This window comes from Corvus moneduloides, chromosome 26, assembly GCF_009650955.1.
Source record: "Corvus moneduloides isolate bCorMon1 chromosome 26, bCorMon1.pri, whole genome shotgun sequence".
NCBI classification, from domain to species: Eukaryota; Metazoa; Chordata; class Aves; order Passeriformes; family Corvidae; genus Corvus; species Corvus moneduloides.
The window spans coordinates 1,906,443-1,931,858 of record NC_045501.1 but is presented as its reverse complement, the minus strand read 5'-3'; the positions used below and the strand labels follow the sequence as shown (position 1 = coordinate 1,931,858).

The following is a 25,416-nucleotide window of genomic DNA, read 5'->3' as shown; positions in this document are numbered from 1 at the left end:
AAAATCTGCTTTGAACTCGACATTTCCACCTTCCCTGTGGAGACAGCTCCGAAACGGGAGCGGGAGAGGGAAGGCAGGGACACAGCTGTGCTCCAGCAGTGCAATAAAACCACTCCAGAGCCCGCTGAGTCTCCCTGCCACGGGGAACTGGGGGTTCCAGGGAATCCCAGGAGATTCCCAGAGCTGGGCTGAGGCCTTGGGATTTGGGGGAATGTCCCCAGGAGTTCCCAGCTGGCAGCAGGGAGCAGCGGGACCCTTCCCTCCGGCCTCCTCCACGCCTCTGCCTGGCCTGGCTTTCATCCTGAAAGCCGCGATCACGGAGTCCATCCGTGCCCTGGGGTGGCCACACTCCCAACAATCCCAGCTTGGAATCTGGATTAGCACAATCAGCAAGGAAAACTGAACCACTCGAGTCTTCTTTCTTTCTTTTGGTTGGTTTGTTGGTTTTGGATTTTTTGGGAGGAAATTCCTGCTTTCCCGAGCCGCCTCCCGCGGGGCCATCACCCAGCGCGGGCAGGCTCAGGGTGCTCAGGAGGTTGTGGTGGTGGATGCTCCCAATCCATGACTACTGTGCAGTCCTTTTCCATGCCTCCCTTCCAGCTGCACCTGGAATTTCACCCCCAGCTGGAGGATTTTCCCCCAAAATCAACAGGGGGGGGATGTCCCCACCACAGACCTGGCCTGGCCACAGCCCCAAACCCAACCCCGACAGCCCTCCCCGCTCCTGCAGAGCCGGTCTCAGTGTCCCCCTCAGCTACTGCCCGTTGTCCTGGCTCTTTGGGATGAATCCCATGGATAACAGGGATGGCAGAGCTGCTGGACATCGTTTTTAGTGGAAACCACTCAAAATTGTGCTGCTCTGGGGCTGCCGAAGCAGCTGGATGGGAGTCGAGCGAGCAGATTCCACAGGCACAGGTCACAAAGGGTGGGCAGGGCTAATCAGTGCAAAAAGTGAATAAATTTAAGTTTAATCTAAAACCTAAAAAAAAAAAAACCCTAAAAAAAGTAATTAAAAAAAAAAAAAGAACATTCTAGGTTTTTTCACTGCTGTTTTTTAAATAGGAATTTGAAGTCCTCTGTGCTTGTCTGTTTGCTAGGAGCAGTTTGAGACACTGTTACTGTTTTGAAATGCATGCATGTTACAAGATGAGTCTCCAACCAGAGAAACAAAAATAAAATTAAAACTTTGTGTACATTTGTGTGCTCTTTGAGGGGGGGTCACCCCCAGCTGCTGCTCCACCAGCTCTGGGGAGAGTCCTGGAGGAGACAGGACAGGGGGGAATGGTTTAAACTGGAAAAGGGCAGGGTTGAAATGGGATATTGGGAAGGAATTCCTCCCTGGGGACGGTGAGGAGGGGCTGGAATGGATTTTCCAGAGAAGCTGTGGCTGCTCCATCTCTGGAGGTGTCCAAGGCCAGGTTGGAGCACCCTGGGACAGTGGGAGGTGTCCCTGCCCGTGGCAGGGGTGGCACTGGATGGGCTTTGAGGTCCCTTCCCACCCAAACCTTTCCATGATTTCATGCACCACAACTGGAGAAGCCTCTTTAAGTGTGTCTGGAATTAAGTAAGAACCGATTTTACCAAGTCCTGGCTGTCAGAACAAATCAGGTCTGGCAGGAAAAGCTGCCCCTGTCCAGCTCCTCACATCCAGGGAATTGCTGCAGCTGGCTCAGAGGGGAAGGGAAGCTCTGCTCCCACCTAAAAACCTCCTCCTGACGGCTTTGGGGATGAGAACTCAGTCCTTGTGCTCAGAGCCAGCAAAAGGGAAGTTCAGTGGAGAGTTTTATTTTAAAAAGTCCCGAGTGCCACAGAGCAGCTGTGCTGGGCTAATCCATGCGAGCCTTCAGGGTCCTCGTGGTGATCTTGTCTTTCTCTCTGGAGGGGGAAAGAGGAGATTATTTATGGATAAATCCAGGTTTAACCCCTGCCTACAGCTTGTCCCTCCCTTGGGAAGTCCCAGGTGCCCGGGCAGGGTCAGCTGGAGCTCAGGTGGGTGTGACAACTGAGTAAAACCCATCCCCCTGGGGAGCTCCCAGGGTGGGGATGCTGCAGGAAGTAAATTGGGCTCTTTCAAAGCCAGAGCTGGGAGTTAACGCTGCATCCACGTGCGGCAGAGCATCCTCCTTCCCACGGCAATGCAGCCAGGCAACCCCTGTGCAGCACAGGGGAGTCATTGCTGCTGTTCTAGCAGCGAGCTGCAACAGCGAAATCAAACACTGGGAGCGCACAGAGCCTCGCCAAGGACACCGGTGGGAGGGGCAGGATTCAGGGATACCCTGGAAACTGATCCCTGAGGGAACTGAGTGCCCAGCTCGCTGAATCCTCCCCGGGAAGGAGGGAACTGAGTGCCCAGCTCGCTGAATCCTCCCCGGGAAGGAGGGAACTGAGTGCCCAGCTCGCTGAATCCTCCCCGGGAAGGAGGGAACTGAGTGCCCAGCCTGCTGAATTCTCCCAGGGAAGGAGGGAACTGAGTGCCCAGCCTGCTGAATCCTCCCCGGGAAGGAGGGAACTGAGTGCCCAGCCTGCTGAATTCTCCCCGGGAAGGAGGGAACTGAGTGCCCAGCTCGCTGAATCCTCCCCGGGAAGGAGGGAACTGAGTGCCCAGCTCGCTGAATTCTCCCTGGGAAGGAGGGAACTGAGTGCCCAGCCTGCTGAATTCTCCCTGGGAAGGAGGGAACTGAGTGCCCAGCTCGCTGAGTCCTCCCCGGGAAGGAGGGAACTGAGTGCCCAGCTCGCTGAATCCTCCCCGGGAAGGAGGGAACTGAGTGCCCAGCCTGCTGAATCCTCCCAGGGAAGGAGGGAACTGAGTGCCCAGCTCGCTGAATCCTCCCCGGGAAGGAGGGAACTGAGTGCCCAGCTCGCTGAATTCCCCCCGGGAAGGAGGGAACTGAGTGCCCAGCTCGCTGAATTCCCCCCGGGAAGGAGGGAACTGAGTGCCCAGCTCGCTGAATCTCCCAGGGAAGGAGGGAACTGAGTGCCCAGCTCGCTGAATCCTCCCCGGGAAGGAGGGAACTGAGTGCCCAGCTCGCTGAATCCTCCCCGGGAAGGAGGGAACTGAGTGCCCAGCTCGCTGAATTCTCCCAGGGAAGGAGGGAACTGAGTGCCCAGCTCGCTGAATCTCCCAGGGAAGGAGGGAACTGAGTGCCCAGCCTGCTGAATTCTCCCCGGGAAGGAGCAGCACTCACATGACGTGCACCACCACGCCCATCCCAGAGATGGCATCTCTGTCCACGGCGTTGAGCATGGCCTGCGAGATGGTCTCGAAGAGGTGCTCGGGCTCCTGAGGCACAGAGGGAACAGAAGGGTTCAGCTGGGCTACAAACTCCACCCTGACTCCCTGGATTTTGTCCAAACCCCCCAAAACCCTGCAAGCTTTTCCCCTCGAGCTGAACTCCTCCAGGAATGAAACCTCTCCCGCAGCCCAGAGCCTCCAGCTAACACAGGAGGGAGAATCCATGAACCCACAGATCCCAGCTGATCCCAGCACCCACTCACCATGTCAGGCTCCCAGAGGGACTCACACATGCCATACATCTGCTCGGAGCAGGTGCCACTGACCACGAAGTCGTCGGTGACCATGGGGCAGCCGATGAGGTCCAGCGAGCAGATGAAGGGCTCGTGCGTGAGCGGGTCCAGCCCCGCGATCACCGGCTCCGTGTAGTAGGGCCCAAACCTGGGGACAGCAGCACGGCTCAGGGCAGCCCCGAGGCCAGGGAACAGCTTGGGAGGAACCACATGGGATCACCCAGTCCCACCCCAGGCCCTGCATAGGAAAATCCCAAAAATCCCACCCCAAAATCCCTGAGCCTTGTCCAAGCGCTGCCGGAGCTCTGGCAGCTTTGGGGTCGTGCCCATTCTGCACCAGTGCTCTCATCCACCACCCTTCTGGTGAAGAACCTGTCCTTAATTCCCAACCCAACCCTCCCCAGCACAGCTCCAACAGCCTCAGCCTTCCCTGGCACCACGCAGGAACGGTTCTGGCCGCTACCTTCTCTCATAGAGCAGGTTGGACACCATGCTCATGAAGGTCTGGGGTTTGATCTGCCTCCCTTCCTTCAGCTCGTAGAGATTCAGCCTGAACTTCAGTCTCTGGGCACTGCAAAAGATGAGAGCTGGGATGAAAGCAGGGCAGGCTCTTTTTCCTCTTCACCAGGACCTGGGGCAAGGAGAGCGTGCAGATGCAGCTTCTTTGGGAGTTGAGGTTAAATTGTAGCAGTGAAAGTCGAATTTTAGCAGTCAAAGTCGAATTTTAGCAGTGCTCTGATCTTAAATCCCACAAACGTTTCTTTTAAAAGCTCTCCCACGAGGGGAACTAAGACTCGGAGCACCGGCACCGTTTAATTTTGTATTAATTACAAATATTCTCCCCTCCCCACGAATAAACAAAGACATTCGCTCAGCACGAGTATCTATTGCACAAAGGCCTCACTTACACCGTCTGCACGTCCGTGGCCAGCCCGGCCAGGCCGATGTAGAGCCTCTCTCCCATCGGGAAAATCTTCTGGAAGTCCGTGGTCACCATCTGCCCCTGGATCCCGAAGCGCCGGTCGGCGGCGATGGCCACGCAGTCCTTGCCCTTCATGGCCATGACGGCCCCGCCGTTGTAGGACATAATCGACTGCACGGCAGGAGAAGCTCAGCGGGCACCGCCCGGCTCCCGCCGCTGCCCCGGAGGAGCCTCCAGGGTACCCCCGGTACCGCCGGGCCCGGCCGGGAGAGCCCCCCCCGCGCCCGCCCCACCGCCTTTGGATTTCATTTCCCCGCTGCTTTGGTTTCCCATTCCTCCGGCGGCCCCACCGCCGGTCCCCGCGGGGAGGCCCTGAGGAAGCGGCCTCCCGCCCACCCGCCTCTCCCGGGCACCGCGGGCCCGGCAGCTGCCCCGGCGCCGCCGCGGGTCTCACCATGGCTGCGGCTGTTCGGTCACCGCTCAGTCACCGCTCTTGCCCCGCTCTTCCCCCGCTCCGTCACCGCTCCGTCCCCACACGGGCCCCGCTCCGGCCCCGCTCGCTCCCGGCCCGCTCTCTGCCCGGGCCCCGCCGCGCCGCCGCCGGTCCCGCCCCCTCCGCTTCCCATTGGCCGCCGCCGCTGCCGCTCCTTCCTTTGCCGCCTTTCATTGGCTGTCGCACCGGTAGTCCCGCCCTCACCCGCTCCCCATTGGCAGCCGCTGCCGGTGACTGGCGGGAGCCGCCGGGGTGCGCGCAGCTGATTGGCTGAGACCGGGCCGGGTGGGCGGGGCCGAAAAGTGACGAGTCACAGTGGGCGCGCGAGGCATGCCGGGAGTGCGGGGGGGGGGGGGGGGCACAGCTGGAAAAATGGGAACAGCTGGAAAAATGGGAACAGCTGGAAAAATGGGAGGCAGAGCTGGAGCTGTGGGGGCACAGCTGCGTCGGGACAGGGCTGGATAAGTGGGGGCACAGCTGGAGCAATGGGGCGCCAACGGATCAATGGGGGCACAGCCAGAGCGGGGGAACAGCTGGATAAAGGGGAACAGCTGGATCAGGGCACAGCTGGATCGATGGGGCACAGCTGGATCTGTGGGGGCACAGCTGGATACGGCACAGCTGGACGTGCCCAGGGATGCACAGCACAGCTGGATCAGTGGAGGCACAGCTGGGTCAGTGGGGGCACAGCTGGATACGGCACAGCTGGACGTGCCCAGGGATGCACAGCACAGCCGGATCAGTGGAGGCACAGCTGGTTCAGTGGGGGCACATCTGGACGTGCCCAGGGATGCACAGCACAGCTGTTTCCATGGGGGCACAGCTGGATATGGCACAGCTGGACGTGCCCAGGGATGCACAGCACAGCTGGATCAGTGGGGGCACAGCCGGATCAGTGGGGGCACAGCTGGATACGGCACATCTGGACGTGCCCAGGGATGCACAGCACAGCTGGATCAGTGGGGGCACAGCTGGATCAGTGGGGGCATAGCCGGATCAGTGGGGGCACATCTGGACGTGCCCAGGGATGCACAGCCCAGCTGTTTCCATGGGGTGCACAGCTGGATGTGTCCGGAGAGCAGCCGGACCTCGCACCCCACTCCCTCCCTCCGCTTTTGCGCCTTCAGGACGCGGGGACGAAGCCCCGACCTCGCCCTGTGGGGCTGGGAACAGCAGATCCCGACGGGGATTTTCCCAAAAATCTCTTTTGGAAGGTCACTCTCGGTCCCTCTGTGGGGTCCCAGCACATCCCGGCACCGGCACAGGGCCTGGCTGCCGGGGGATTCTTTATTCCAAGGGGGATTTGCTCTGCCAGGATTCCCTGTCCCGGGTGGCAGCTCCCTCCTGGAGCAGGCGGGATGGAGCATTTCCTTCAGGAGAGGGAAGTTCTGCCCAAGGGAACGGGGTCCGTGCGCTTGGGAACGCTCTGGAGGCACCGCAGAGCAGCCCCGGCTCCGAGGGCGCCGTGCCGGGGGTGTTCATCCGTCCCAGGAACACATCCCGGGATCGGGTGCTGGGAGCAGAGCCCAGCCCGTGCCTGCTGCGTTTTTAAAGTGTCATTTTTTTTAAAGCGTCTTTTTGAAGTGGATTTTTTGAGGTGTTTTCCATCATAAAACGCTCCTGGCGGCAGTCGGAGCCGCGTCCTGCCTGGTGGGAACAGCCCGGGCACAGGCGGGTGGGCATAACCAGGATCAATAACCTCACGGCCTGGATTAAAGCAGGAACTTCCTTATTTCTGGGATGGGAAGCAGATCAGGGCGAGCAGGGAGCAGAGACGGATGTGACGGGAGCTTGAAGAGAGGGGAAGCTCAGCCTTGCGGGCTTTGGACCCCCCTCAGCTGAATCCCGACCACGGAATTGGGATGGAAACAGGATTTCAAGCCCGGTTTGAATGTCCCAAAGTGTCCTCGTGGTTGTGGGGCCACGGCGGGGAGCACGGGCTGGGCAGGGATGGTTTGGGCACAGCGGGAGCGGCTTTTCCGCCTCAGGAGGAGCCGTGAGCCCACGGGGAGCACCGGGAGCAGATCCTGGCCCTGGAATTTTCTCCGTGTGCGGCTCTGCGCATCCTGGGCTGGCGCTGGGAAAAGAGAGAGGGAAAAATGGAGCGGCGGAGGCAAAAGAACAGCTCCGTCCCTGGGTGGGCTCGAACCACCAACCTTTCGGTTAACAGCCGAACGCGCTAACCGATTGCGCCACAGAGACCGCGCTGGCAGCGCCGCCCCGCCCGCCGCAGTCAGCCCGGAGCACCGGGAACGGGAATGGGAACGGGAAACCGGGAATGGGACACCGGGAATGGGACACCGGGAATGGGAACGGGACACCGGGAATGGGACAACGGGACACCGGGAATGGGACACCGGGAATGGGAACGGGACACCGGGAATGGGACAACGGGACACCGGGAATGGGACAACGGGAACGGGACACCGGGAATGGGAACGGGACACCGGGAATGGGACAACGGGAATGGGACACCGGGAATGGGAACGGGAACGGGACACCGGGAATGGGAACGGGACACCGGGAATGGGACACTGGGAACCCGGGAACGGGACACCGGGAATGGGACTGGGACACCGGGAACGAGACACCGGGAATGGGAACGGGACACCGGGAACGGGAATGGGAATGGGACACCGGGAACGGGACACTGGGAATGGGAACGGGATACCGGGAGCGGGACACCAGGAATGGGAACGGGACACCGGGAATGGGAATGGGAAAGGGACATCGGGAATGGGAACGGGACACCAGGAACGGGACACCGGGAATGGGAACGGGACACCGGGAACGGGAATGGGACACCGGGAATGGGAATGGAACACCGGGAACGGGACACCGGGAATGGGATACCGGGACCGGCAACGGGATGTCGGCAAGGGGAACAGGACGCCGAGAACGGGAACGGGATACCGGGAATGGGACACAGGAAACAGGAACGGGACACCGGGAACGGGACACCGGGGATGGGGACGGGATACAGGGACAGGCACCGGGAACAGGACACTGGGAATGGGAATGGGACACCGGAAAAGGGGCACCGGGAATGGGAAACCAGGAATCAGGACACCGGGAACGGGATACGGGGAGAGGCACCGGGAACGGGACACCGAGAATGGGACACTGGCACCGGGATATCGGGAACGGGACACCGGCACCGGGACACCAGAAACGGGACACCACCACCGGGACATCGAGACGGACACCGGGAACAGGACAGCGGACACCGGCCCCAAGCACAGGGACACCGGACTCCAGCACCGGACCCACCGGAACCAGCACCGGCACACCGGCACCAGAGCAAGCGAGCAACCGGGAACCGAGACAGCGGCAACGACAGCGCCCACCGGGAACCCCCCGGGCACGGGGCCACCGGGACGGGCCCGGGATGCGGAGCCCCGGCACCGGGCGGGGCGGGGAGCGGCCGCCGGGAGCGGCTGCGTGTGCCGGGAGCCGCCGGTGACCCCGGGAGTGCGGGAGCGCCGCGGTTCGCTCAGCGCCTCCCGCTCCTCCTCCCGCCCCTTTCCCCTCCTTCATTTCTTTCCCAGATTTTCCTTTCTTTCCCCCCCCCACCCCTTCCCTTTTCCTGCCTTTTCTCTTTTCCTCCTTCCTGCATTTCCCCCCCCCTTTTCTCTTCCCTTTTCTCCCGTTCTTTTTTCTTCCTTTTCCGTTTTATTTTTTCCCTCTGTTTTCCCTGTTTTCCTTCCCTTCCTTCCCCCCATCATTTCCCAGCTTTCCCTTTCTCTAATTTCCCTCCATTTTTCCTTACCTTCCTTTTTTTTCTTCCTTTTCCCCCCTGATTTTCCTGGTTTCCCTTTCTTTCCCTAATTTCCTTCTGTTTTCCTTGGGTTTTCCCCCCCTTTTTCCCCCCTTCTTGTCCATTTCCCCCTTTCTCTAATTTCTCTCGTTTTTCCTTCTTTTTTTTCCTCCCCCCTTCCTTTCCCCACCTCCTTCCCCATTTCTCCTTTTCTCTAATTTCCCTCTATTTTTCTTCCCTTTCTTTTTCCCCTCCCTTTTCCCCCCTCTCATTTACCATTTTCCTTTTCTTTCTCTCATTTCCCCCTATTTTTTTCCTACTTTTTTTTCTCACCCCCCCTTCCAATTTCCCCTTTTCCCCCCTTTAAATTCCCTCTATTTTTTTCCCTTCCTTTCCCCCCCTCTTCCCTTTCCTTCCCCCTCCGCTCTTGCCGAGCACCGAGGATCCCGCGGAAGGTCCCGCCTGTCCCGCGTCCCAATTTGGGGCCAAATCTGTCCCCGGGTGAGGGGGGAGGGGCGTCCCGAGGGGGAACACGGGGCCCCGTTCCACCGGGCACCGCATTTTGGGGCCATTCCAGCGGGTTTTTGGGGCGCTCTCATTTCCCCCCCGAGCACAACGTGGGGGTCTCCGTGAACACCGGGGTTGGGGGGTCGGGGGGGTGGCGGAACGGGGGTCGGGGGTCCCCCCCAATCTCGGCCCCTCGCTCCCGTCCTCCGCAGCCCCCCAAAGGAATGAGGTCACGTGAGGCGGGCGGGGCCTGGCGGCGGCTGGAGGTGGAAAAAAAATAAAAAAAAAATTAAAAAAATAAAAACGAGGGAAAAAAACTTAAAAAAAAAAAAAAAGGAGGAGGAAGGAGGGGGGAAAAAAAAGCGGGAGGAAAAAAAAAAAAAAAGAGAGCGAGAGAGAGAAGGGAAAAAAAAAAAAAATAAAAAAAGGGCCGCGGCCGCAGCGCCGCCTGAGCCGAGCCGAGCCGAGCCGCGCCGAGCGGCGGGAGCGGAGGGGCGGCCGCGGGGCCGCCGCTGCCGCCGCCACCAGGTAGGGACGCGGCCCCGGTATCCCCCCCCCCGCCCCGGGCCCCGCCGCGGGCCCCCCCCGCGCCCCGCCGGCCCAAAGATGGCCGATGGCCGCCGCCGCCCCCGCTTTGTGCCCCGCGCCCGCCCGCCCGCACCGGGACCCCCCCGCGGCGGCCCCCGGGGAGCGGCTGCGGAGCCCTGACAGCGCCGGGGGGGCCCCGCACCGCCCTCTCCCCGCGGCCGGCGCGGCGGGGCCGCTGCGGGGCCGTGGTGGGGGGGGCGCGGCGGGACCCCCCCGGGGCGGGCGGAGGGGCCGGGCCGCGCTGACAGCCGGCCCCGAGTACAAAGGGGACGCCCCGGGGCCACCGGGGCTGCCCCACCCCCGGCCCCATCGCGGGAGCCGCCGGCGGGGCCACAGCCGGGCCGCCCCCCCCCCGGGGTCACGCGTGTCCGTGGCCAGTCCGCGTCCGTGCCCTCCGTGTGTCCGTGCCCATCCCGTGTTGTCCCTGCTCCCCGTGGGTCAGTATCCCCCCCGTGGGTCAGTGTCCCCCTCGTGTCCGTGTCCCCCGTGTGTCCGTGGCCACCCCGTGTCCACCCCCCCCCGTGCCCGGTCCCTCCCGTGGTGTCCGTGCCCCCCCTGCCCGTGTCCCCCCCGTGCCCGCCGGCTGTCACGCCCCGCGGACCCGTCCCGCCGCCGGGGCCGGGGCTGTGCGTGCGTGTCCTTGTCCCCACACGCTTTGTGGTCACGCGTGTCCAGCGAGGCTCCCTTCCCCATCCCGCCGCGGCCCCTCCGCAGCTCCGCTGCCGCGTCCCGCACCCCGGGAGCGGCGGGGGGGTCCCGGCGGGCGCTGCCGGGAGTGGCGGGGCTGTTCCCTCGTGTTCCCGGCGCTCCGGGGCCCCTGAGCGCCGTGCGGGGCCCGGGCCGTGCCGGCGGAGCCATCCCGGGTCGTTTCCCGAGCCCGCGCTCGCCGTCGCAGCTGCCGCCGGGGGTCCCGCGGGGAGGGGGCCGAGTTAGCGGTGACTTTGAAACGTCCTTCCCCACCCGTGCCCGGGCCGGGGGGTTCAGGGAGCGGAGAGGCACCGTGCCGGGCCACCGCCCACGGAGACAAAAGAGCCCCAAAGTCGGGGCCGGGGCTGCGGGAGCCGCGGGCGGGACGGGGCGGCCCCGGGGGCTGCGGCGGGGCCGGGGCTCCGGGGGCTCCGGGGGCTCCGGGGGCTGCGGGGGCTCCGGGGCTTTGTTCCTCCCACCCCCGGCACAGGAGACCGCGGCTGTTATCGCCCGGTTTATCGGTTTATTAGAACCGGTTTGCGCCGGTGGCTCGGGCTCCCCCCTCCCGCCGAGCCCCGGGGCCGCCATTGGCGGCTGCGAGCACCGAAAGCAGCGCAATCCCCCCAAAACGCAGCCGTGAGTCCCGCGCCCCCGGTGCCCGGTGGAAATCCCGGTCCCGTGCGGGGGAGAGGGGACGGGCACAGGGCACCGTCCCCCCCCCAGCCGTGGGGAGGGGGCTGGCAGTGCCCCCCCATCACTGGGGGCTGGGGAGGGTTTGGGGACACCACCCGGGAGTGCCCAGGGGCGAGAGCTGGGCTGGGAGGGGGTCCTGGGGTTCCCAAACCCCCTCCCCCGGTGCCCCTGGCCCCCCTCAGCAAGGAGAGCTTTGGCTGCTGCCCCTCCAGCACAGGGGTGTCCCCGAGGTGCCCATCCCGGTGCTGTCCCCATCCCTGCAGCTCCTCCATCCCCATCCCAGTCGTGTCCCCATCCCTGTGGCGCCTCCGTCCCAGTCCCCATGGTGCCCCTGCAGCATCTTCATCCTGGCCCCCGCGGTTCTCCCATCCCTGTGGCATCTCCATCCTAGTCCCAGTGACGTCCCATCCCTGTGGCACCTTGATCCCAGTCCCAACAGCGTCCCATCCCTGCAGCATCCCAGTGCCGGTGCTGTCCCAGCCCTGTGTGTGTCCCAGTGTGTCCCAGTGTGTCCCCGTGGCTCCGTGCGGTGCCACCGCCGCTGCCCCGGCCCTGCCGCCGTGCCCACGCTCATTTCCATGATGCCAAGGTTCCCTGTCCCCTGGCCTCGGGTGGCTGTGACAATATCCTGGCTGCTCGCCAAGTATCGGGGTTGCCATGGAAACAATAAAACTGCAGCGATTTCAGGCTCCGGCTCCCACTGGAAACGTGGAAGCACCGGAGCGGGAAGGAGGCGATTCCCCAAATCCTCACCCCGCTCCTGCCGTGCCCAGCTGGCTTTGCTGGGTGTTCCTGGCCGGGGGGAGGTGGCCAGCACCAGGCTTGGGATTTTCTGTCGAAAAAAGTATGGAATTTTGGCTGGAGATGCCTTTTCCATGGAACCAACCCAAAATACACTTCTTTTTGTGTGTGTATGTGTGCGCACAGCCACAGGTGGGGATTTCCTGACAGGGGGGATTTGTCCCCACCCAGACGTGTCCAAGGTGTTGGGGACCCACTTGGGGTGACGCAGAGGGGGCTGGGTGGCTTCTGGAGTTGGAGGTGGCACGGAAGGCGGGTGGGTGCTGCGTGCGCACCCCCAGGGCTGGCAGGGCGCAGGGCTGAGGGTGCCCCCGTGGGTGACAGGTGACAGTCCCCACCCTGTCCCCTAAAGCGGCTCCTGCAGGCCCCATCCGTGCATCTTTAAGGGGGTCCCGGGGCTTTTCCCACAGGGAGGATCCGCCCTGGGGCTGCTCCAAGATGCACAGGACCACCCGGATAAAGATCACGGAGCTGAACCCCCACCTGATGTGCGCCCTGTGCGGCGGCTACTTCATCGACGCCACCACCATCGTGGAGTGTCTGCACTCCTGTGAGTGTCCTGCGTGTCCCCAGGGGCCCCCAGGGGTGCCCCAAAACCCCACACTGACCCCTCCCTCAGTGCCCATCACCCTGTGCCAGGCGGTGCTGCCCCGTGGAGCTGTGGGGGGGATGGATGGGGCTGCGCTGGGCAGGGATCCCATCCCCAACCCATTGTGGGGGGTCCCCAAGCCGGTGTGGGGGTCCCCGGGGTCCAGGCTGGTGCAGAGGCTCTGTCCCCTCGTCCCCCTGCTCACAGAGGGTCTCTGTGTGCCCACAGTCTGCAAAACCTGCATCGTCCGCTACCTGGAGACCAACAAGTACTGCCCCATGTGCGACGTGCAGGTGCACAAAACCCGGCCCCTGCTCAGCATCAGGTGAGCCCGGGGAGCTCGGGGGGCTCGGGGGGCTCGGGGGTCCCCTCACGCCCTGTCCCTGCTCTGGGGGACGGCCCCAAGCACCTGGAGCAGGGAGACCCTGGGGCTCCGCTGTCAGCCCGGGAGCAGCTCCATCCCGGTCCCTGTGGTGTCCCCATCTCTATGGCAGCTCCATCCCAGTCCCACCAGTGTCCCCATTCCTGCAACATCCTGGTCCCAGTGGTGTCCCCATCCCTATGGCAGCTCCATCCCAGTCCCACCAGTGTCCCCATTCCTGCAACATCCTGGTCCCAGTGGTGTCCCCATCCCTATGGCAGCTCCATCCCGGTCCCTGTGGTGTCCCCATCCCTATGGCAGCTCCATCCCAGTCCCACCAGTGTCCCCATTCCTGCAACATCCCGGTCCCAGTGGTGTCCCCATCCCTATGGTAGCTCCATCCCAGTCCTGCCGGTGTCCCAGTCCTGCATCACCAGCATGGGACCTCTGTTCCCGACCCTAAATCCCGCAGCAGAGGGGGTTTGAGGAGCGCTCCGGGTGGGAAGGGAGTAGGGACGGTGGGAAATGCCACCATGGGGGGAGCAGCACCTGGGGACATCTCTGTGGCAGCAGGAAGAGACTGGGACAGATGCCCTGTGTCCATCCCTGAATGTCCTGGATTCCATCCATCCACCCATGGATCCATCCACCCATCCCTCCATCCATCCATCCATCCATCCATCCATCCCTCCATCCATCCATCCATCCATCCCTCCATGGATCCATCCATCCCTCCATGGATCCATCCATCCATCCATCCATCCATCCCTCCATCCATCCATCCATCCATCCCTCCATGGATCCATCCATCCCTCCATCCATCCATCCCTCCGTCCGTCCATCCCTCCATCCATCCATCCATCCATCCATCCATCCATCCATCCATCCCTCCATCCATCCATCCATCCATCCCTCCATGGATCCATCCATCCCTCCATGGATCCATCCATCCATCCATCCATCCATCCCTCCATCCATCCATCCATCCATCCCTCCATGGATCCATCCATCCCTCCATCCATCCATCCCTCCGTTCATCCATCCCTCCATCCATCCATCCATCCATCCATCCATCCATCCATCCATCCATCCATCCATCCATCCATCCATCCATCCATCCCTCCATCCATCCATCCATCCATCCCTCCATGGATCCATCCATCCCTCCATCCATCCATCCCTCCGTCCGTCCATCCCTCCATCCATCCATCCATCCATCCCTCCCTCCATCCCTCCATCCATCCATCCCTCCGTCCATCCATCCATCCATCCATCCATCCATCCATCCATCCATCCATCCCTCCCTCCCTCCCTCCATCCATCCCTCCATCCATCCCTCCATCCATCCATCCATCCATCCATCCATCCATCCATTCATCCCTCCATGGATCCCTCCATCCCTCGGGGTGGCACTGCCAGCTGCCCACGGGTGCCACGCTGCCCGTGCGTGGTTCCAGCTCCATTTTCCTCCGGGAAAATCCATTCCCAGCTGTGGAATTGGCTCTGCAGGCGGTTGCCATGGAAACCACGGCCGGCTGTGATCCGTGCCCGGCGCTTTTCCATCCCGGGCTTTATTTTTATCCTTTTCCTTGTCAATCCGTTTCTGTAGTAACACTTTTTCCGCCTTTTTTTCCCCTTTTTTTCCCATTTCTTCTGGCGCACTATGAAATATTTACGCTCTGGCTCCCACGGCTCCTCGGGGATCTCCTGCGGGGCCGGAGCCGCCGGCGCGGCTGAGCCGCTGGCCCCAAGCTCCGGGAAGGGGTGGTGGCACCTCCGGGTGGTCCCAACGTGGGGAAAAATGGGGGAAAAACTGGGAAAAATTGGGAAAAAAGATGGGGGATGTGGCCCAGGTGAGTGTGCCCTGAGCCAGGTGGAAAATCCCTGCGCCTTTGCTTCCCAAATGCTTCCAAAACCCCCGGGTTTGGACCGAGTGCGTCCCCCAGTGTCCCCCAGTGTCCCCCAGTGTCCCCCAGTGCCACCAGGCAGGGCTGGGAATTCAGCAGGGAATTCCCTCAGTTTGTTATAAATCACGAAGCGAATTCGTTATAAATATTTTTGATAGATATGAATGTATATAAATAAATATATAAAACGCACAAAAGATGTAAAATATATAAATATATCAAAAATCTGAAGAGAAAAATATCTAGAAATAAATATAAATATAAATATAAATATACAAAAAAAATATTTAAAATATTAAAAATACATAAATATATAAATAAAAATAAATATATAAAAATATAAATATATATAATTTTTCTATATTTATTTGTATTTTATATATATAAAAATGTATAAGTACATTATATAAATATAAATATATAAAACATATAAATGCATAAAAATATATATGAAAACATATGTAAATATATAAACATATAAATATATTATATATAAAAATATATAAATACATTATATAAATATAAATATATTAGATATATAAATATATAAAATATTATATATAGTAACATAAATATTATAAATATAAATAAAAATAAATGTAATTATAGATAAATATATAACTATAAAGAGATATAAATAGATATAAAAATATTTGTTATAAATAAAATCCCAGCGGGGCCTCCCGAGCCGGAGGAATTCGGGATGAAATGCGCGCCTGGCCTAAAAATAACCCGGAATTCAGGCATTTGTTTTCCTTTTCCATATAAAATGGAAAAAATTCCAGCTTTAATTGGATTTTCACTAGGCCCCTTTGCTCCTGGGTTGGGGATGTGAAATTCCAGATTCCCTGGGAAAACCCTGGCTGTGGATGGCACTGGAGCTTCCCTGGTTCCTTGATCCTGCTTCGGGATATTCACATTTTAGGGAATCCAATTCCCATTCAAGAGCCTGCCCTGATTCCCACAGAAGGAATCAAAACCCCAAAATTTTCATCCCAAAAATAAACCGGGATTCGAACTAAAACCTGCGGAGACTTTGCTGATCCAGGATTTGGTTTTTGTTTAAATTCCTGGGGTGGTTTATTTGGGAATTGGTTTGGCTGCTGGAAGGGATCCTGGCCCCAAATCCCACTGCCGCCGTTCCCAACAATTTACAAGGATTTCTGGGATGGTTTCGTTCCTTTTTCCGGGGTTAACCCTTCGTGGGGTGTGGAGTCGCTGTGTGGGATGGGGTTTGGGATGGGGAATTGAGGATTTGGGGTTTGGGGGATTTGGGATGGGGGACTGGGGGGTTTGCGATGGGAATTTGGGGTTTGGGATTGGGAATTTGGGGTTTTGGGGTTTTGGGATGGGGAACTGGGGATTTGGGATTGGGAATTGAGGATTTGGGGGTTGGGGGATTTGGGATGGGGGATTGGAGATTTGGGGGTTGGGGGATTTGGGATGGAGGATTGGGGATTTGGGGTTTTGGGATGGGGAACTGGGGATTTGGGATTGGGAATTGAGGATTTGAAGTTTTGGGGTGGAGAATTGGGGATTTGGAATTTTGGGACAGGGAATTGGGGAATTGGGGATTTGGGGATTTGGGGATTTGGGCTGGGCAATAGGGGATTTGGGATGGGGAACTGAGGATTTGGGGTTCGGGGGATTTGGGATGGGGATTTGGGGCTCTGGGATGGGGAACTGGGGATTTGAAGCTTTGGGATGAGGAACTGGAGCTTTGGGATGGGGATTTTCCAGAAGGGAGATGGGGGAAGCAGGGTTCCGTGGTGCAGGGAACAAACCGCTCCCAAATCCCGCTGATTTCTCCCTCTTTTCCTCTTTTTCCCCGTTCCAGGTCGGACAAAACCCTCCAGGACATCGTGTACAAGCTGGTCCCGGGGCTTTTCAAAGGTGCAGCTGATGGATGGGGAGAATTCGGGAGTTTTGGGGTGTTTTTAACTCGCTCCCACCCCCCTGAAACCTTTTCCCTGGATTTCCCATTCCCACGGGGACAGGAGGACACACGGACACGGTGCTCATCCCGTGCTTTGGGAAAAACCGGGAGCAGGAGCCGTGGATTTGCTCCCTGAGCTCCTCGGGACGGGGGAAAAGTGCGGGATTTGGGGTGTGGGAAGAGCTGAGCCACCAAAAAAACCTCTGGATTGGCCGCCGCTCCGGGATTTATGGAACTGCTCCTGCTGGAGCTCCCACGGGAATTCCCTGGGCATTCCGGGGTGTCCCCCGTCCCCCCTTTGGGGTGTCCCCCTGTGCCGTCACCTCCCCCGGCTGTGGCACTGTCCCCCCTCACATCCCTGTCGCTGTCCCCGCAGATGAGATGAAGAGACGGCGCGACTTCTACGCCGCGTACCCGGTGGCCGAGGGTGAGTGTCACAGTGTCACTGTCAGTGTCACAGGGTCACAATGTCACTGTCAGTGTCCCAGTGTCAGTGTCACAGGGTCAGTGTCACAGGGTCACAGTGTCACAGGGTGAGTGTCACAGTGTCACTGTCAGTGTCACAGGGTCACAATGTCAGTGTCACAGTGTCACAGTCAGTGTCACAGTGTCAGTGTCACAGTGTCAGTGTCACAGGGTCACAATGTCACAGTGTCAGTGTCACAGTGTCACAGTGTCACAGGGTCAGTGTCAGTGTCACAATGTCAGTGTCACAGGGTCAATGTCACAGTGTCACTGTCAGTGTCACAGGGTCACAGTGTCACTGTCAGTGTCACAGGGTCACAATGTCACAGGGTCGGTGTCACAGTGTCAGTGTCAGTGTCACAATGTCACAGTGTCACTGTCAGTGTCACAGGGTCAATGTCACAGTGTCACCGTCAGTGTCACAGGGTCAGTGTCACAGGGTCACAGGGTCAGTGTCACTGTCAGTGTCACAGTGTCAGTGTCACAGGGTCAGTGTCACAATGTCACAATGTCACCGTCAGTGTCACAGTGTCAGTGTCACAATGTCACAGGGTCAGTGTCACAGGGTCACAGGGTCACAGGGTCAGTGTCACTGTCAGTGTCACAGTGTCAGTGTCACAGTGTCAGTGTCACAATGTCACAGGGTCAGTGTCACAGGGTCACAGGGTCACAAGGTCAGTGTCACTGTCAGTGTCACAGTGTCAGTGTCACAGTGTCAGTGTCACAATGTCACAGGGTCAGTGTCACAGGGTCAGTTTCACAGGGTCACAGTGTCACAGTGTCAGCGTTACAATGTCACTGTCAGTGTCACCGGGTCAGTGTCACAATGTCACAGGGTGAGTGTCACAGGGTCAGTGTCAGTGTCAGTGTCACCGGGTCAGTGTCACAATGTCACAGGGTCAGTGTCACAATGTCACTGTCAGTGTCACAGGGTCAGTGTCAGTGTCACAATGTCACAGGGTCAGTGTCAGTGTCACCGTGCCAGTGTTACAGTGTCACCATGTCACAGTGTCACGGTCAATGTCACAGTGTCACCATGTCAGTGTCAGTGTCACAAGGTCACAGTGTCACAATGTCACAGTATCACAGTGTCACTGTGTCAATGCCAGTGTCACAGTGTCAGAATCACAATGTCCTAATGTCCCGGTGTCCCAGTGTCAGTGTCACCCCGTCGCAGTGCCACAGGGTCAGTGTCACAGTGTCATAGTGTCACCATGTCACAGTGTCACTGTCACAGTGTCACAATATCATTGTCACAGTGTCTGTCCCAGTATCACAGTGTCAGTGTCACAGTGTCACCATGTCACAGTGTCAGTGTCACAATGTCCCAGTGTCACAATGTCATTGTCCCAGTGCCACTGTCCCAGTGTCCCAGTGTCAGTGTCACAGTGTCAGTGTCACAGTGTCACCGTGTCACAGTGTCACAATGTCATTGTCCCAGTGTCACTGTCCCAGTGTCCCAGTGTCAGTGTCCCAGGGTCAGTGTCACCGTGTCACCGTGTCACCGTGTCACCGTGTCACCGTGTCACCGTGTCACCGTGTCACAGTGTCACTGTCCCAGTGTCCCAGTGTCAGTGTCCCAGGGTCAGTGTCACCGTGTCACCGTGTCACCGTGTCACAGTGTCACTGTCCCAGTGTCCCAGTGTCAGTGTCACAGTGTCACTGTCCCAGTGTCCCAGTGTCAGTGTCCCAGGGTCAGTGTCACCGTGTCACCGTGTCACCGTGTCACAGTGTCACTGTCCCAGTGTCCCAGAGTCAGTGTCCCAGGGTCAGTGTCACCGTGTCACCGTGTCACCATGTCACAGTGTCACTGTCCCAGTGTCCCAGTGTCAGTGTCACAGTGTCACTGTCCCAGTGTCCCAGTGTCATTGTCACTGTCCCGGTGTCCCAGTGTCAGTGTCACAATGTCCCAGCACCACACCCCAGGTCCCCTCCCTGGCTGTCCCACCCTGGCCCATCCTGTCCCTCTCTCCCGCAGTTCCGAACGGCTCCGGGGAGGAGCGCGGGGAGGTGTTGGAGCAGGAGCAGGAGCAGGAGCAGGAGCAGGAGCAGGGGTCGCTGCCGGACGAGGGGATCGTCAGCCTGTCCATCGAGTTCCACCCGGGCTCCAGGTACCGCTCCGGGGAGCCCCAAGCCTCTCCCAGCTCTGGGGTCGGGAAGGAATTCCTGCTCTTTTCCCAATCTGAGATCCTGGAATGCTGGAATGGTGTGGGTTGGAGGGGACCTTAAAGGTGTCACCTCATCCCACCTTCCCTGCGAGGCAGCGGCAGCTGAGAGCCCCTGCCAGGGGTGCTGGAGGGGACAGAGGAGCACCCAAACCCCTGGCCCCATCCTGAATCCCGGCCCTGTGCTCCCTGATCCCAGTGTGATCCCTGATCCATCCCAGCAGAGTGATCCCTGATCCCAGTGTGATCCCTGATCCATCCCAATGTGATCCCTAATCCATTCCAGCAGGGTGATCCCTGATCACTGATCCCAGTGTGATCCCTGATCCAGCCCAGCAGAGTGATCCCTGATCCCTGATCCCAGTGTGATCCCTGATCCCTGACGCCAGTGTGATCCCTGATCCATCCCAGCAGTGTGATCCCTGATCCCTGATCCCAGCCCTGTACTCCCTGATCCCAGTGTGATCCCTGATCCATCCCAGCAGTGTGATCCCTGATCCCTGATGCCAGCCCTGTGCTCCGTTATCCCAGTGTGATCCCTGATCCATCCCAGCAGAGTTCTCCCTGATTCCAGTGTGATCCCCGATCCCAGTGTGATCCCTGATCCCAGTGTGATCCCTGATCCAGCCCAGCAGAGTGATCCCTGATCCATCCCAGCAGGGTGATCCCTGATACCTGATCCCAGTGTGATCCCTGATCCAGCCCAGCAGAGTGATCCCTGATCCCTGATCCCAGTGTGATCCCTCATCCCTGACCCCAGTGTGATTCCTGATCCATCCCAGCAGGGTGATCCCTGATCCTGGCCCTGTGCTCCCTGATCCCAGTGTGATCCCTGATCCATCCCAGCAGAGTGATCCCTGTGTCCCTGCTGCTGGTGGTGTCCTCAGGGATGTCCCTGACACCTGGAGCAGCATTCCAGAGGGATCCAGCGGCTGCAGAGCCCTGGGAATGCCCATGGATGTGCCGCGGGTGCAGCCCTGGGTGTCCCCTCTCTGCAGCCCCTCCAGGGATGGCCCTACCAGGGCTTTTTTCCCCTTTTCCACCTTTTCCTTCCACACATTCCCTGTCCTGTGTTCTGCCCTCAGGGAGGACCAGAAAGGCCCTGTGGAGAACGGGGACCTGGACAGGGACAAGGTGAGCGCCGTGGTGGCACCGTGGTGGCACGGAGCCCTCAGTCCCCAGCTGCCACGGGGGATCCTGGGGCATCGGGGGAACAAGGGGACACCCCAAATCCCGGGACACCCCAAACCCCGGGACACCCCAAACCCTGCTCGGGGAGGTGGGATCTGCCTCAGGGAGGTCCTGGGGCATGGAGGGCACAGGGGGACACCCCAAATTCCTGCTCAGCGGGGTGGGAGCTACCTCGGGGGGCGTGGGGGGCACAGGGGGACACCCCAAACCCCGGGACACCCCAAACCCGCGACACCCCAAACCACGCTCAGGGTGGGAGCTGCCTCGGGGGCTGCTGGGGCATGGAGGGGACAGGGGGACACCCCAAACGCCACTCAGGGAGGTCTGAGCTGCCTCGGGTGATGTGGGGGGCACAGGGGGACACCCCAAACCCGGGACACCCCAAACCCCGCTCGGGGAGGTGAGAACTGCCTCGGGGGGTTCTGGGGGCACGGGGGGACACCCCAAACCCGGGATACCCCAAACCCGGGACATCCCAAACGCCATTCAGGGAGGTCGGAGCTGCCTCGGGGGGTTCTGGGGGGCACGGGGGGACACCCCAAACCCAGGACACCCCAAACCCAGGACACCCCAAACCCGGAACACCCCAAACCCAGGACACCCCAAACCCGGGACACCCCAAACCCCGCTGGCGGTGGGAGCTGCCCCAGCCCGGTCTCTGCCCCCCCAGAGCCCCGGGCTGCGGTTCCTGCGCTGCCCCGCGGCCATGACCGTGATGCACCTGGCCAAGTTCCTGCGCAACAAGATGGATGTGCCCAGCAAGTACAAGGTCAGGGATGCCCGGGAATGCCCGGGAATGCTCAGGGGGCACCTTGGGGTGCCCGGTGCTGTCACTGCCCGCGTTTGCCGTGCTCTGCTCAGCTCGCGGGGGCCGTTTTGCCCATCCCGTGTTGCACCCCCGCCGTGCTCTGCTGCTCCCGATTATCCCAGCTCTGCCTCTCTCGATTATCCCTGCCCTGCCTCTCCCGAATATCCCTGCTCTGCCGTCCGTTCCCTGGGGCAGGATTCTTCCTTTTGCCGTGCTGGGATCCATCCTTTTCCTGGGGCAGGATCCATCATTTCCCTGGATCAGTATCCATCCTTTCCCTGGGTCTGTCTCCACCCTTTTCCCATGGCGGGATCCCTCCTTCCTCTCCTCCAGGATCCATTCTTTTCCCGATGCAGTATCCATCTCTTCACTGGGGCAGTCTCCATCCTTTTCCCATGTCAGGATCCCTCCTTTCCCTGGCTCTGTCTCCATCATTTCCCTGGATCAGTCTCCATCCTTTCCCTGGATCAGTCTCCATCCTTTCCCTGGGTCAGTCTCCACCCTTTCCCTGGAGCAGGATCCATTCTTTTCCCGTGGCATTATCCATCCTTTCCCTGGCTCTGTCTCCATCCTTTCCCTGTGATAGAACCCATCATTTCCCTGGATCTGTCTCCATCCTTTCCCTGGATCAGTCTCCATCCTTTCCCTGGGTCAGTCTCCATCCTTTCCCTGGGTCTGGATCCACCCCTTCCCTGGAGCAGGATCCATTCTTTCCCTGGAGCAGGATCCATCCTTTTCCCGTGGCATTATCCATCCTTTCCCTGGCTCTGTCTCCATCCTTTCCCTGTGGCTGAATCCACCCTTTCCCTGGAGCAGGATCCATTCTTTTCCCATGGCAGCCTCCATCCTTTCCCTGGCTCTGTCTCCACCCTTTCCCTGGAGCAGGATCCATCCTTTTCCCATGGCACTATCCATCTTTTTCCTGGCTCTGTCTCCACCCTTTCCCTGGAGCAGGATCCATCCTTTTCCCATGGCACTATCCATCCTTTTCCTGGCTCTGTCTCCACCCTTTTCCCATGGCCGGCTCCCTCCTTTCCCTGCTCCAGGTGGAGGTGCTGTACGAGGACGAGCCCCTGAAGGAATATTACACCCTGATGGACATCGCCTACATCTACCCCTGGAGGAGGGTGAGGGAGAGGGAAATGGAGAAAACCGGGAATATCTGTCCTGGGAAAACCGGGAACATCTGTCCTGGGGGAAAAAAACTGGGAAAATCTGTCCTGGGGGGAAAAAACTGGGAAAATCTGAAACTAGGAAAATCTGTCCTGGGGGAGCCTTTCAGACAAGAAATCCCGGGCGGATTTTCCTGCCAGGGGCGTTTTGCTCCGGGTGGGAATTTTGGGTTTCCCGGGAGGATTTTCCTGCCAAGGGGAGGTGGGGGGGGGGGGGGGGGCTGTGCTCCGCGTGGGATTTTCGGGTGTCCCCGGGACGGGTGGCGGTGCCCCCGCGGTGTCGCCGCGCGGTGCCAGCCGTGCCCTGTGTCCCCAGAGCGGTCCCCTGGCACTCAAGTACCGCGTCCAGCCCGCCTGCAAGCGCCTCAAGCTGTGCCCGGCGGTGCCCTCCGAGGGCACCAACACGAGCGGCGCGTCCGAGTGCGAGTCCGGCAGCGACAAAGCGCAGAGCCCCGGGCTGGCCGTGCCCGCCGCCGCCGTGCCCAGCCCGGCCCTGCCCAGCCCCGCCGCCCCCGGGCACGGCTCGCCCGGCCCCGCACTCAACGGCTCGGCCTCGAACTGTCACCCGCTGCCACCCGGCCGGGGCCGCAAAGCGACTCTGAACGGCAGCGCCGGCTCGGCCCTGACCTAAAAACCTCCGGGGATTCCTAAAAGAAACCCTCCAGGGACCGCTAGAATCCCTCCAGGCACTCCTGAAATCCCTCCAGGGATTCCTGAAAATCCTCGAGAGAGACCGCTAAAATCCCTCCAGGGACTCCTGAAATCCCTCCAGGGATTCCTAAAAACTCTCCAGGGGTTCCTGGAAATCCTCGAGAGACTGCTACAATCCCTCCAGGGACTCCTGAAAACTCTCCAGGGACTTCTAAAAACCCTCCAGGAACTGCAAAAAACTCTCCAGGGAGTCCTAAAACCGCTCCAGGGACTCCTAAAAGACCCTTCAGGGATTCCTGAAACCCTCTAGGGATTGCCAAAATCCCTCCAGGGACTCCCAAAACCCCTCGAGGGATTCCTAAAACCGCTGCGGGGATTCCTAAAACCGCTCCAGGAATTCCTAAAACCCCTCCAGGAATTCCTAAAACCGCTGCAGGAATTCCTAAAGCCGCTCCCCGGGCTGGGATTTCTCTGGAGATGTTCCCTGCAGACCTCTATAAATATCTATCTGTACATAGGGAGAGAGAGAGAAGAGTTCTACGGACTTATTTTCTAATTTAAAACGCAAAGAAGACACAGAAATGGCGCTGGATATTTTTAAATGTTTGAGTTTTGGGGTTTTTGGGGTTGGTTTGGAGGTTTGGGTTTGGTTTGTGGAAGCTGCATGTTCCCCCGCCGCGCCCCCGGAGCTGCCACATTCCCACATTCCCGGTTTTCTCCGAGGTTTTTCCCTCTCCTCCTCCTCCTCCCTCTCCGCCCGGGGCCGTGGCCGCACAGGTAAGGGCCGAGCACAGGTAAGGGCCAAGCACAGAACCCAAAACCCCCCAAAAATTCCCCCTCAGCCTTGCCCTGCTCTGCTGCTGGTTTTTATTTTCACTTTTTAGGGGGTTTTTTTTGGGTTCATTTGGGGGTTTCACACACCAGGTCGGCTCCATCAGCTCCAGGTGCTCCTGGATCCCATCCCGGGTGTATTTTGGGGGAATTTCTTTGCTTTCCCTGCGGGTTCTGGCCGCACTTTCAGCCAAAGCCTCGCCCAGACTCTGCCCTTCTGCACCGTAAGTTCATTTTTGGGGGTATTTTCCTCCAGTTTAACCATTTCTGCTTCAGCTTGGTGGTGGCAGCACAAATCCCCCCCTCCCCCAACCGCACCCCCCCGAATATTCCTCTTCCCTGACAGCTCCAGGGAAATTTGGGGGCACCCAAATGGTTGGGATGTGTGAAATCCATGGAGCTTCCCACGTTCCCGAGCGTTTCTTGTCGGTGTCTCCCCCCTCGCCGCCCTTCCCAGCCTCTCCTCCCGCCCTCACTTTGGGGTTTTTAATAAAAGAAAATGCCGGGAAAAAAAATCCGATTTCAGTGCCTTTAGCCAGGAGGCTCCGGCGAGGGGCGAGCGTGGGAAGGTCCCGGTGTTTCCCGAGGGAAAGGGACAGAATTCCTGCGTGGAATTTTGGAAAGCACACGAGCCCCAGGGAAGGCGGATCCCGGGGATTTTTCCTCTCCTGCTCTCGCTGGGGAAAGGGACGGAGGAAGGAAACAAAATTAGGAAGTGCCTGCTGCGCCCAGAGCCCCCGGGCACGGGAGAACCAAAGGGAATGGTGAGGGAATGGTGCGGGAATGGCACGGGAATGGCACGGGAAGGGCACGGGAATGGCGCAGGAATGGCACGGGAATGGTGCGGGAATGGCACGGGAATGGTGTGGGATTGGCACAGGAATGGTGTGGGATTGGCACAGGAATGGTGCGGGAACGGTGCAGGAATGGCACAGGAATGGCACGGGAAAGGCACGGGAATGGTACAGGAATGGCACGGGAACGGTGCGGGAATGGTGCAGGAATGGCACGGGAAGGGCACAGGAAGGGCACGGGAATGGCACGGGAATGGCGCGGGAATGGCACAGGAACGGCACAGGAATGGCACAGTAATGGCACGGGAAGGGCACGGGAGTGGTGCGGGAATGGCACGGGAATAGCACAGGAATGGCACAGGAATGGCACGGGAATAGCACAGGAATGGCACAGGAATGGCACGGGAAGGGCACGGGAATGGCACGGGAATGGCACGGGAAGGGCCGGGACATCTCCCAGCTCCGCAGGGCAGGACACGCGCGGGGTCGGCGTTGTGGTTTTTATTTGGGAATCGGTTTTTTGGGAAGTGCCGCACCCCCAGCCGGCCACAGCACAGCCCCCGGCGGGTCCCA

General features: G+C 59.6%; 2 protein-coding genes and 1 non-coding gene across 3 annotated transcripts; 1 reads left to right on the top strand and 2 right to left on the bottom strand.

Annotated features, from left to right (window-relative positions):
* Positions 1 to 1,756: 1,756 nt before the first annotated feature.
* On the bottom strand, positions 1,757 to 5,065 carry PSMB3 (proteasome 20S subunit beta 3). The gene is made up of 6 exons (XM_032134278.1): positions 4,902 to 5,065; positions 4,434 to 4,618; positions 3,989 to 4,096; positions 3,496 to 3,673; positions 3,186 to 3,280; positions 1,757 to 1,875 (listed from the first exon to the last, which is right to left on the bottom strand). The coding sequence occupies exons 1-6, from the start codon at positions 4,902 to 4,904 to the stop codon at positions 1,827 to 1,829; spliced, it is 618 nt and encodes a 205-aa protein (XP_031990169.1). The 5' UTR covers positions 4,905 to 5,065; the 3' UTR covers positions 1,757 to 1,826.
* Positions 5,066 to 7,068: 2,003 nt separating this feature from the next.
* Positions 7,069 to 7,142, bottom strand: TRNAN-GUU. The gene has a single exon. It is a non-coding gene; the product is annotated as a tRNA-Asn (tRNA).
* Positions 7,143 to 9,692: 2,550 nt separating this feature from the next.
* PCGF2 (polycomb group ring finger 2) lies at positions 9,693 to 23,810 on the top strand. Its single transcript, XM_032134261.1, has 10 exons — positions 9,693 to 9,732; positions 12,384 to 12,523; positions 12,791 to 12,887; positions 16,668 to 16,723; positions 17,143 to 17,193; positions 19,210 to 19,342; positions 20,482 to 20,530; positions 21,258 to 21,356; positions 22,442 to 22,522; positions 22,884 to 23,810. The coding sequence occupies exons 2-10, from the start codon at positions 12,412 to 12,414 to the stop codon at positions 23,196 to 23,198; spliced, it is 993 nt and encodes a 330-aa protein (XP_031990152.1). The 5' UTR covers positions 9,693 to 9,732; positions 12,384 to 12,411; the 3' UTR covers positions 23,199 to 23,810.
* The last annotated feature ends 1,606 nt before the right edge of the window (positions 23,811 to 25,416 follow it).

Bases quoted from the DNA above. Each gene is read 5' to 3' on its own strand.
- PSMB3 (XM_032134278.1), bottom strand. The intron at 4,097-4,433 runs GTAAGTGAGGCC...CATCTTTTGCAG, and splicing joins GCCACGGACGTGCAGACGGT to TGCCCAGAGACTGAAGTTCA. The intron at 3,281-3,495 runs GTGAGTGGGTGC...TCTGTGCCTCAG, and splicing joins CCCTCTGGGAGCCTGACATG to GAGCCCGAGCACCTCTTCGA.
- PCGF2 (XM_032134261.1), top strand. From the start codon at position 12,412: ATGCACAGGACCACCCGGATAAAGATCACGGAGCTGAACCCCCACCTG. The intron at 12,524-12,790 runs GTGAGTGTCCTG...GTGTGCCCACAG, and splicing joins CGTGGAGTGTCTGCACTCCT to TCTGCAAAACCTGCATCGTC. The intron at 20,531-21,257 runs GTGAGCGCCGTG...CTGCCCCCCCAG, and splicing joins GGGACCTGGACAGGGACAAG to AGCCCCGGGCTGCGGTTCCT.